Source organism: Ambystoma mexicanum, chromosome 8, assembly GCF_040938575.1.
Source record: "Ambystoma mexicanum isolate Mex_15411 chromosome 8, UKY_AmexF1_1, whole genome shotgun sequence".
Classification (NCBI taxonomy): domain Eukaryota; kingdom Metazoa; phylum Chordata; class Amphibia; order Caudata; family Ambystomatidae; genus Ambystoma; species Ambystoma mexicanum.
The window spans coordinates 1514274564-1514286691 of record NC_090929.1 but is presented as its reverse complement, the minus strand read 5'-3'; the positions used below and the strand labels follow the sequence as shown (position 1 = coordinate 1514286691).

Here is a 12128-nt window from a genome sequence, read left to right as displayed (position 1 = left end):
ACACTCCACAGTGGAGCTTACTGTAAAGGAGGACTCTGGTTAGGGTGGAACAGTGAAGGAACTCTCCAGTAAAAGCATTAACGCTGATGATGCCACACTCCACAGAGGAGCTTACTGTAAAGGGGGACTCTGGTTAGGGTGGAACAGTGAAGGAACTCTCCAGTAAATGCCTGAATGATGATGATGCCACACTCCACAGTGGAGTTTACTGTAAAGGAGGACTCTGGTTAGGGTGGAACAGTGAAGGAACTCTCCAGTAAAAGCATTAACGCTGATGATGCCACACTCCATAGAGGGGTTTATTTTAAAGGGGGACTCTGGTTAGGGCGGAACAGTGAAGGAACTCTCCAGTAAAAGCCTGAATGATGAAGATGCCACACTCCACAGAGGGGTTACTGTAAAGGGGGACTCTGGTTAGGGCGGAACAGTGAAGGAACTCTCCAGTAAAAGCATTAACGCTGATGATGCCACACTCCACAGAGGGGCTTACTGTAAAGGGGGACTCTGGTTATGGTGGAAGAGTGAAGGAACTCTTGAGCAAAATCTTAAACATTAAGGCCACTCTCCAGGGAGGGTTATACTATAAAAAAGCTCCACCTTCTGGTGGTCCAGTGGGGGAACTCTGCAGTTAAAACTTCAGGGATGATTTCATTATTAAGGAGCTCCCCAGTTAGGGTGCACCAGTGAAGGGGCCCCCCTGAAAAAGGTTTAAGTGTGAGGCAATTTTCCAGGGCAGTCTACTGTACAGCAACTCCCCAGTGATGATGTCATGGTGACACAGGTATCCAGCAGAGGTGTAGCTGTGTAGAAGCTCTTCATTGAGACGGTTCTTCTAAAGGAGCTCCACGGAAAGGCTGACATTGTGAATGAGCTTCACAGCAAAGGGTGTACTTGCCGAGGAGCTCTCCAGTGAGCTTCATATTTTAGTGGATCTCTTGTGTCCAGGTGCCAATGTGACCGAGTTTCCTAGGAGTATTCCTTAACAGGAACTCTGTTGGCCCTGCAAGGAAGCTGCTCTGTATGGTTGGCAATCTGAAAGAGCTCTGCAGTGGTTACACAATCACTTTGGAAATATTGATATTCATAGTTTGAAAAGACACCTGTGGCCATATTAGTGAAGCGTTACACTGATGCAAGTGAAATTTTGCACATTATTTGCACTGGGGCAATAACTGCAATAACTGCAGAAGTGCAGATATACATTGTCTCAATGCATTTTTGCAACACAGCAATTCTTGAGCCTGGCACCAATCTATACATATAAAAGTGAAAATGTGTGGGTTTGTGGCTTCGCACATGTTCCCTATACAATTCCACACTGTTTAACAAATCTGCACCAAATTTTGCACAGTCACCATTTAGGATCCTCTGGACATTACTGGCTACATGGCATCTGGAAACCACACTCCTTTCCCCGGATCTCAGCAAAATTCAAATATGGGTGTGGGTGTGTGGCTTTGCATATGTTCCCTATACAATTCCACACTCTTTCATCAATGTGCAACAACCTTTGCACAGTCACCTGTTAGGACCCTCTGGACATTATTGGCTACATGACATTTGGACACGCTGCCCCTTTCCCCGGATTTCAGCAAAAGTCCAAATGTGTGGGTTTCCTTTTGCAATTCCACACCGTTTCACCAATCTGCACCACATTTCTCACGTTTGCCTGTAGCCGAGGGAATGAAAGCCCGGGCAACACCTGGTCTATCAGCTAGTGCTGTATGAAACTAAAGCGCACAAGTGCAACGTTTCTGTTATACGGTCCCTGATTCTGTTTTTAATTACGTATTCAAATACAGCAGACAGTAAAAAGACTATCGAAAATATCCATTTGTGGCCAGTAATTTTATTTTTTCTAAAATGGCAACAGTTTTCCACCAACATAAATCGCGGAATCTAAAGAGGAACGAGCACTTGAGGTGGTGCTGTGATCCCCCCGCCCCCTGGGCTGCTTGACTGCTGAAGGAAGCTTCGATGGCCAGACCAGGACATTTAAGGCTGAGGGAAGAGCAGCCTGCATGCAATGGAGGCCCATAAAAGCAGGCAGGAGACTGAGGCAAAGGGGGACTAAAGCCAAACCAGTCACAGGGGTGTCAGGAATAATAAACAGGACGTAAAAGGAGAACAAAAAAAGAAGGGGTGGTGACTCTCTCTCTTAAAGCCACAGTCAGGTGAATGGTGTGCCCATTGCCAGGAGACAGAGCCACTGAAACACTTATTTTAGAATTGTGAGTGTATTAATGCAGGCAAGCAGTTCTGGTTCTCTCTAGCTTAGACTATTGTAACAGCCTCTTTCTAAATCTACCTGCCTCTACTCTCCGCCCTCTGCAACTAATCCAGAACAGGACTGCGAGACTTGTCCTTGGCCTCAAGCCCTGGGATCGTATCTCTCCAGCTCTGAAATCTCTCCACTGGCTCCCAGTGGATGCAAGGATTAAATTCAAAAACCTCTGCATTGTTTGTCCACAAGGCTTTCTGGGGTTCTGGGGTCTGGGTTCCAAATACCTTCAGGCTTTTACTGGAGAGTTCCTTCACTGTTCCACCCTAACCAGAGTCCTCCTTTACAGTACGCTACTCTGTGGAGTGTGGCATCTTCATCATTCAGGCTGTTACTTGCGAGTTCCTTCACTGTTCCGCCCTAACCAGAGTCCCCCTTTACAGTAAGCTCCACTGTGGAGTGTGGCATCTTCATCATTCAGGCTTTTACTAGAGAGTTCCTTCACTGTTCCGCCCTAACCAGAGTCCCCCTTTACAGTAAGCTCCACTGTGGAGTGTGGCATCTTCATCATTCAGGCTTTTACTAGAGAGTTCCTTCACTGTTCCGCCCTAACCAGAGTCCCCCTTTACAGTAAGCCCCTCTGTGGAGTGTGGCATCTTCATCATTCAGGCTTTTACTGGAGAGTTCCTTCACTGTTCCACCCTAACCAGAGTCCCCCTTTACAGTAACCCCTCTGTGGAGTGTGGCATCACCAGCGTTAATGCTTTTACTGGAGAGTTCCTTCACTGTTCCACCCTAACCAGAGTCCCCCTTTACAGTAGGCCCCTCTGTGGAGTGTGGCATCTTCATCATTCAGGCTTTTACTGGAGAGTTCCTTCACTGTTCCACCCTAACCAGAGTCCTCCTTTACAGTAACCCCTCTGTGGAGTGTGACATCTTCATCAAACTACCCCTCCGCAAATACCTCCCTTCTCGAGCTCTTCGCTCCTCTACCTCCAACTCACTCAGGGTCAGTCGTTTTTCAAAAAAACGAGCTGGGGGTAGATCTCTGTTTTCGGCTGGGGCCTCCCTCTGGAACAGCTTCCCTGCCACTCTAAAACTTGAGGAGAACCATCTCTGGTTCCGGAAGCACCTCAAGACCGTCCTCTTTTTTTCTGCCTTCGCTCCCCCTTTCCCCTGCTGATCTGTTCTCTCTTGGCACCGTGCACCTGGCCACCCTCTCTTTTGGCCCCAGGTACCTGCTCATCCTGCCACCCTCCCGCACTGCCTCCGGGCCACCCCTTGCAATGGGGTCTGTATCTGTACACATACAGCCCCCCCTTTTTCTTCCTGCACTTATCAGACCTACCCTGTCTGCTGCCTTAAACCTAGCACTTGCAAATTGCTGGGTGCATTACCACTGTTTGTTGCCTTTATTATTTATTTATTGTTATTTATCTGTTTCTCCTCTGCTTCGTACTTTCCACCTCTCCCCCCATCCATGCACTTTTCCCCTCCCACCTCTCTCATGCACTTGCGTGTTCTCAATGTCACTGGGCCTAGTAAGATTGCTGTTTTGTTCTCCCCTGTTCCCCTCCCTTGCCGCGCTCTGAAACACTTGTGTACGAGCGCGATAGAAATAAAATATCAATCAATCAATCAATGACACTCAGCATATCTAAGAATTATATTATGTGACCACGATGTTGGCATTCCCAGGATATGCTCTATATTCGGGGGAAAGCGAGTCCACTTAATGGTGGTTTATTCAGCTGACCACGACCGTGCGCACGCTTGACACGTCGCCCCACACGGTCTGGAACACGCTGGTTGCTATGCTTCCAGCCACGCCCCCTGCGTTTGAATCACAGTGAACGCAGTCCCGGCGAGACTGACCGCCCGCTCTGCTCAGCTCTGCAGGCAGCCACAAGGTATTTGTCCAGCGGCGCTAATACGGCTGAATAAACCACCATTAAGTGGACTTGCTTTCCCCCAAATATAGAGCATATCCTGGGAATGCCAACATCGAGAGACACCGCATCCCGAACTGAGTATTAATTTGCAAATACGTTTCCTGGTCACATAATATAAATACTTACAATATTACATACAGATCTTTTCTGCCTACATGGACCAAAAGCCAACTGGGTTCTGTTGTATTTCGTTAAGCATTCACCAGATTTTCTCCCCATTCAATACATTGTGGGCTCTTTGTTTACAAAAGTACGGCCATTAAGAAGTACTCAACACTATCAAGTTTACATACTGTTCCCTTCTCCTGTCCTGAAGACGGCTATACTTGCATCAATAGACAATTGTTTCGTGCATTGCCTGATTTCTTTTGGTGCTACTAGCCGAAACATACGTCGACTCTCACAAAAAGAAACCTAAGACATCTAATAGGTTTCCCTTCCGATAGAGCTGGTTCAATCAAGCAGTGCTCTAACCCTTAGTGTTTGATGTTGCACATATAGTGCTTATACAACACTTTTTTACGTACTAACCCCACAATACTTTTTATGTATATTAGCCTACCCCGGTTTTGTTAAAACACATGATTCGCTGTGTTTATCCTTATACTTACTGTGAAGATAGTTTTTTCTCCTTTTAATGAAGTATTGTTTTACATTGGTTTTAGCATGGTGGAAAATAAAATTAACTTTGTTATTACTTAGTGGTTGTTGTTCTAGTTGTTCTCCTAAATGTTTTTCTAAATTTTCTTCTGCTCGTGTTTCTATTCTTAGATAAGTTGAGTGTCATTAATACGCTCACAATTCTAAAATAAGTGTTTCAGTGGCTCTGTCTCCTGACAATAGGCACACCATTCACCTGACTGTGTCTTTAAGAGAGAGGGTCACCACCCCTCCTTTTTCTGTTCTCCTTTTACGTCCTCTTTGATCACTGAGGGTGGTGTTCCCATAAATCGGATCTTCCCGAACCTTAAAATAGGGAATAATAAACAGGCCAAGACTTGTGATAAACCAAGAGTGAGAAGCGTGAAAATGCCAGAAGCGTGAGAAATAGCGAGTGACTCACATGACCTGTAACTGACAAAGGCAAGAACTGGAAGATGTCAGTTTATCTCACTAGGAGACAGTGGGAGGGTAAACAAGCTGTGTGGAGCAATTCAGCTTTGAGCTTACGTGTTAAAAAAGGGGGTAGGCACTGATGGGTAACAATGAGTGTGCTGTACCTGGCGTTAATGCACGAGTTCGATTAATTACAGACACCCATAAGAGATGGACGGGAACATGTGAACCCCTCCCAACCACTGGTGATTGCTACCGGGATCTCCCATTCCATGAGCACCGATAAATACTCAAGAACATAACATTATAGGACCAACCATGCACAGCCTTTCACAAATGGGAGCAGTCCAGTCCTAACTGCTAGGCCAGGGCTGGGAGCATGGCTCAGAGGCAATATGTTTGGCTTGGAAACAAGACAACGCAGAGCAACACAGGTTCGAATTCCGGTCTGCAATTAGAGACTCAGGTATTAAATTAAGCGTGATATAAATGATTAAGTAATTAAATGAAGTATCTGCATAGGTACACAAGCAACCCTAGGTATATTTCGGACTTGTTGGGTCTCATCATTGAGGTAAAGGTGTAGCTTGATTCCGTGATCAAAGCGAGCAAGGAATCAGCGGCTGGGCATTAATGTGGTACATTATTGTGTGGCAGTTTTTGGAGCCAAGAAAAAGAGGAGTGGTTGATGGGTATCGAGTGTGGTTCAGTGAGTATCTGCGCACATGCCTGGTGTTTTGACAAGCATGATTCCAGCCTTAATCTTCCTGCCTACATAGGCGGGTGCTTGCCTTTGTGGGTAGAGAACATGTGATGAGGTAGTCCACTGGGGATGGGTTAAGGAGCGCCTAGAAGTATTGCATAGCACACTGGGTAAGTAAAAGTACAGTTAGTGGCTTTGCTGCTGTGAGATCGGTCAGCAGGAATGAGCTTATCACTGTGTAATCATTGATACTCCTCTTCGTTCTGGATCCTGCAGGAAGAGCGTTGGGAAGGGTTAGCGGGTGGGGAACGTGCAAACAGCAGTCTCAATTCCCTTTAGGTCTTTCCTTAGAAGGCTGAAATCCTGATCCGGATAAGTATGATGAGGAATAGCCTAAATGTCTTAGTAGGTAATTTACACTACAAAAGATTGGACAGGTGGTGTTCTCAAATTCATTTACAGGATAGCTCCTCATTGTGCAAACCTTGGTGTTCTTCCCAAAATTCCTTCACCTTTATTAGATCTGTGGGCATCTTGCCGGGAGCAAGACAGCGGTGGTGACACCAGGGCCACAGGGTCTAAGGTCAAGAGTGAAGGGGCTCTTTCAAGGTCTTTTTTTTAATTCTGATTAATTTTTTATCTGTTTCTAAAGAATACCAAGATATTTTGTGATAAGTCCAATTTAAATCCATAGTGATAAGTTATATTAGGTACTTTGGGGGAAAACTTGTAACTTAATAAATCGTGTCTACATCCCAGTGAGTGCACGTTAAGAGTTGGGTGCGTGCCGTATGCCTTCTAATACCAAATGCTTGATCACTTACTTGTGCTTATAAACTGTGATATACTTTCTCCTACCTCCAGCCTGAGGGACCTGTAGTCAACATGAAGTAATGTTATCCCTTTGTTATGTGCAGGTATCAAGGCAAAGAGGGCTGGGCCCCGGCATCGTACCTGAAGAAGGCCAAAGATGACCTCCCGTCCCGGAAGAAGAACATCTCCGGACCTGTGGAAATCATAGGGAACATCATGGAGATCAGCAACCTCCTGAACAAAAAAGGCTCCAGCGACAAGGAGCCGCAGGCCGAGAACGAAGCAGAAGAGCCCCACATCACCAAGAAGGAAATCAGCCTCCCCATCCTTTGCAATGACTCCAACGGCAACACCATGGTCGCATCAGAGAAACAGGCTTCCAAGCTAGCCCAAGCCTCACCCGCAGTGGCAAGAATAGCTCCGCAAAGAGCGGAGATAAGTAAGTCTCTCGCCACCCCTATTTTCATGGTTGCACTTTAGAGATGAAGTGAGATGTAACATTTGGAATATGTGTACGTGTGTGGCAGGGTGTGTGTGCATGTGCGCAGTGCAGTGGTGCCGTCTGTGTGTACCATAGAAGGTGGACGGCACAACATAAACGTTTTTTAAACGTATTACCATAATTCTTATTATAACTCCCTTATCGTAAAGGAAAGCATTCAAACTTTTGCCTATGGTTTGAAGCTAAAGGCTGTACAAAAGAGATCTGTGTTAACCCCAGCATGTGGTCACCTGTCACACGCAGGTATCCAGGATCTATGTTAACCCCAGCATGCGGTCACCTGCGACGCGCAGGTATCCAGGATCTATGTTAACCCCAGCATGCGGTCACCTGCCATGTGCAGATATCCAGGATCTATGTCAACCCGAGCATGCAGTCACCTGCCACGCAGCTGCTATCCAGGCCCAGTGCATGTTTTCTTTTCTGCTCTAGACAAATTAAACTTTTTCTGACCCATTTCACAGCAATTTGTTCACATTGGCTGTTTGTATTCCTAACTTTTCACCCTAATACTGCTGATACCCTAGGCGTTGTCTTACCCTTAATCTATTCCAGTGAGAATTTCCCTTAGTTCCATTTCTTCTTTCCTGCCTGCTAAGAATTCCCTTCAAGTTCTTTATCGTTTTGTCTGTCCATCCAGTGGGCCAACCTTTTCAAGACTGAGACCTGGAACACAGAGAAAGACCAAGATCCAGAGCAAGGTCCACGACCGAGACCTTGAACCACTGCCATCACAGGGGTTTCAGGGCAAGGTTCTGGGTGGAGGTCCAGTGCCCCGGGCAGCATTATGATACAGGGCTGCAAGCAGAGATCTGGCGTAGCACTATTCTTAGAGATCTATTGTGGGACAATGGCCATGCACTGTAGCATGCTGCAGGTGTGGTCATTTAAAAAGTGTTGGGTGGTGTTCTGCTGGAATTCTGGTGAAAAAGTGGATACATGAGGTTGCATTATGGAAGAATGCTACTAGGTAAAGTATACAGGGAAGCATGTTCTTCAAAATCACACACTGCAGCATTGGAGGTGTTAAACAGAAGCACAAGTGGAGTGGACGCAGTCCTCTACAGTGAGAGTTTGACACGCAGGATGAGATTGAACCCACTGAAAAAGACCTTCAAATCAGGGCAATGCCGACAGCCAAAATCTGAAGGCAGCTGTAAGGCAGAGATCAGAACCACGGATAGAGGGGATCTGAAACCAGGTTGTTAAGGTTGCGCGTTGAGGTCCAGGATAGCAGGTGGCATTCTTTTTCAAGGTTGCAATCAGAGTTGTGGGGTAGTAATATTCTGGGGGGTCAGTTGTGGTGCAGGCGGCCATGCGCTGCAGCATGCTGCACATTTGGTAATTTGAAAAGGATTAGTAGTCCTTCTGCTAAGAGCAGTTCCTGGGCAGACATGTTATGGATCACATATCTTGAGCTTGTGTCCTGAGTACATCTCACCTCCTACCAGGTTTAGAAATCTGAGATGATGCAAGATGCGCTCGGCTCCTGCAGGCATAGAGCTATGGTGCCAGGTGTCACTGTCACTATAATCAGCTAGCCGGTATGAGGAGGATCTTTTAAAAGGAGATCTTGCAGCGATCTGTCCCTGTCTGATCATTTATAAAAAGAACATTTATTTTCCCCTCTCAGTTATAAGGCAAATCAGCTCCAACATATCTCGGAGAACCCAAGATTGCCAAATTCTTTGCAGTTTTTTTGTTATGGCCAATTAAGTTTCTGAAGGAGGGAAGTATTGCTTAATGGGAAACATTTTCTGGGAATAGTTGATTAAAGTATTATTTCCAAATCGGTCTCGGGAGGATAGCTCAGGGGCGCTGCGCTCGCCTTGGAAGCAATACGACACGGAGCAACATAGGTTCGATCCCAGGGTCCGCGCTTAGAAACCTCTGGGGGTTAAGCGCGTTATAAATAACCAATCGTATCATATCAAATCTATAACATAAGATCTAAATAAAAACATGATATTCTCCAGCATGGGGTCTGGCATGGATTCACATGCTCATGAATATTCCCTGTCGTCAGGCTGGGAATCCTCGGTAAAGAAAAAAACAATTCCAGTTTAGTTTCTGAACTGTCTTTCTCCTAATAACCAATCACTGGTCTCTGGGTCATACTGCCCCCAGCCAATGACTGCCGCCATCCTCACATTTTTACCGCACGTGCAAGTGTAGGGAGTCCTCGTGCTATAGCTCTCGAGCTTTTACTGCGTTTTGCGATTTTTAAAGAGTTTAATCTCACTTTTTCGGTCAATCAAGCCTCAAGCTCCACCGTTTCTACTTCTGATCAATGGGGACCCGTTTTGGATTTTTCTACTCCCCTCAAAGGCGAAGTTTTCATCGAGTTTCACTTCTTGCAGGATTCCAGAAGATCTTTGAGGCCTACCCCGCGTGGACATGGCCTAGGACAAAGGAAACACGACACCCGGATCCAAGCTGTTCAGGAGCTGCCCTGGATGCGGATTGCAGAATGTCTTCAAGGAGGACGAGCATTCTAGATGCCTCTACTGCCTTCACGAAGACAAAACGCACGTGGAGAAGGACTGTGCATTTTGCAAGAACATGTCGGAGCGGACTATGAAGGATCGCCGTATCCGCCTCACCAACTGGCTGGAAGGGAAGAGCCCAGCGGTAGGTGAGAAGAAGAAGTCCGAGCGGTCTTCTAAGTCCTTTGAGGGCGCTCCGGCGATGAGGGCGAAGGATCGGTCGGGCTCCTCGGCTGCCAGGCAAGGCGCACTTTCACCGACGCCATCAACCACGAGCCAACGCTCTGGCTCGGGGAAGAGGAAATCGGAGAACCCGGGTAAGCTTCGGGAGAAGTCCCGGTCGATCCCGACAGAGACAGCCGAGGGGGAGTGAGGCAGTGACCCTCCCCCCAAGGTGAAGGCATCGAGCACGTCCAAAGTCGTGAAGGCCTTGATTCACCCGGCTAAGGCCTCTATCGAGGGAGTCTTGGCGGCCCTGGCGAAGCCTGTGGAGGCTACCCCAGTGGAGGCGACCTCGGGGCCCAGAGTTTCCCTGCCACCGCAGAGGGAATCCTCTTTTCAACCCATCGATAAGACCCCAGTGAAAACCCTGGTGGAAAAAGTGGGGGCGGGGAGGCGGTGGCCATCACAGACACAGATACAGCCTCTAAGGAGGAGCTGGCTGGAGTCACGAAGATCCTGAACAGAAAGTTCACGGAGGTCCGGTCCCACGGGAGGGATCCTGACGAGGCGGACGAAGAATGCGATGGTGGTGCCGACAAGGGGCTCATGGAGGAGGAGGATTCCACTCCCCAACCATCGCGCCCGTCGCAGCCAACACCTGGGCCACAGGACAACTCGGGAGCAATCTTGATGGCGATCCAGGCCTTCTGTACGGAGATAAGGACGAGGTTGCCCTTACCTTCAACGGATGATCCAGCAGAGCCTGGACCGTCAGGAAGTCCTCCAAACAAACGGAGGAGAACTCCTCCCCCTCTGCCCTTCCAGCCTTCACGGCCTTCGCAGCCTTCATCTCCTGACCCGAGGGATGACACGGGAACGGCCTTCCTTCACCACCTCCTCGGGTCTCCCGACCCGACGAAATTGGCTCTTCCAGCTCTGCCCCGAAGAACAGAAGAAGGAAGGTTTCCTCTATTAATGGCGTGAGGCCAAAAGGAAGACGGTCCTCTCGGTCCCATTGCTTGATGACATCTGGGATGAGGAGCTTTTGCTCCTGAAGAACCCATCTACGACTCCTGCCAAGAGAGACCGATACGAGAAGAAGTATTGAGTCCCGGATTCCACCCCCGTGTGCCTTAGGGCGCAGCCAACCCCGGATTCGGTCATCTCGGCGGCGGCCAAGAAGAAAGCGGCAGGGGCGACGGCTTCAACTTCGACCTCCCCGCCGGGCGGCGAGGGGAAGAAACTGGACGCCATGGGATGACGGATCATCTCGGCAGTGGTGACGACGATCAAAGCAGCCAACACCCTCGCGATTGTGTCCCGCTACGACAGGGAGCTGTGGTTTAAGATCGCTCCTCTGCTGGACTTCCTCCCGGACGACAAGAGGGCTGAGGCCCTGGAGATCCTGCAGGAAGGTGAGGTGGCTTCAGACCACGCCATAACGGTGGCCACGGACATTGCTGACACCGGTTTCTGCCAGGTGGGCAACGGTGTTTGCCTTCACCGGCGTGGTTGGCTTGAGGCAACAGATTTCTGGCAGGACCTGCAAACCAGAGTTTTGGACATGCCTTTCGACGGGAACAGCCTGTTTGGCAAGACAGTGGACAAGTCATTGCAGACCATCAAGGCCGACACAGAGACGGCCCGGGCCTTGGGAGTTTTGCAGCAATGACGGCCCCCCGACGTACCGCCAGGCGGCCCGCTCCTCGTCGCAGGAGGCCTACAGAGGACGCGGCAAGTCAGGAGGATCTCGTCGTCGTCGCCAAGGAGGCCAAGGCGGCCAGGCCACTGCCAAGCAGGACTGAACCGGGCGTAGCGCCGGGCCCTCTCCTAAGCACCCCGGTGGGAGGCCGGCTGGCGAAGTTCATCAGCGTGTGGGAGTCCATCTCCACTGACCAATGGGTGCTGGATGCCCTGGCCCACGGCACACTCTCGAGTTTCTAAAGAAGTGCCCCCGCATTCGACCCGTGGCCAGGAAGGAAAACCACGTCCCTCAACTGCTGCTGGAGGTAAGGGCGATGCTGAAGAAAGGAGCCATCGAGCTCGTCCCATAAGAAAGAAGACCGGCGGGTGGCGACCCATCCTGGACCTTCATAGTTTAAACAAGTACATCAAGTTCCATAAGTTCTGGATGGTCACCCTCCAGCATGTGCTGGGGCAGCTGGAGGAAGGCGACTTCCTATCGTCGCTGGACTTGGAGGATGCATACTTCCACATCCCCATTCTAAAAGGA

At 48.8% G+C, this 12128-nt stretch overlaps 1 protein-coding gene across 6 annotated transcripts in view; it reads left to right on the top strand.

Moving 5' to 3' along the window:
* The window catches only part of SH3PXD2A (SH3 and PX domains 2A), a 1212758-nt gene that overhangs the window by 1163618 nt on the left and 37012 nt on the right, over positions 1 to 12128 (top strand). For all 6 annotated transcript variants that reach the window (XM_069611721.1, XM_069611718.1, XM_069611722.1 and 3 more), the window contains one exon: positions 6850 to 7184. In XM_069611721.1, coding sequence (XP_069467822.1) covers positions 6850 to 7184 — 335 coding nt within the window. The remainder of the gene's footprint in view (positions 1 to 6849; positions 7185 to 12128) is intronic.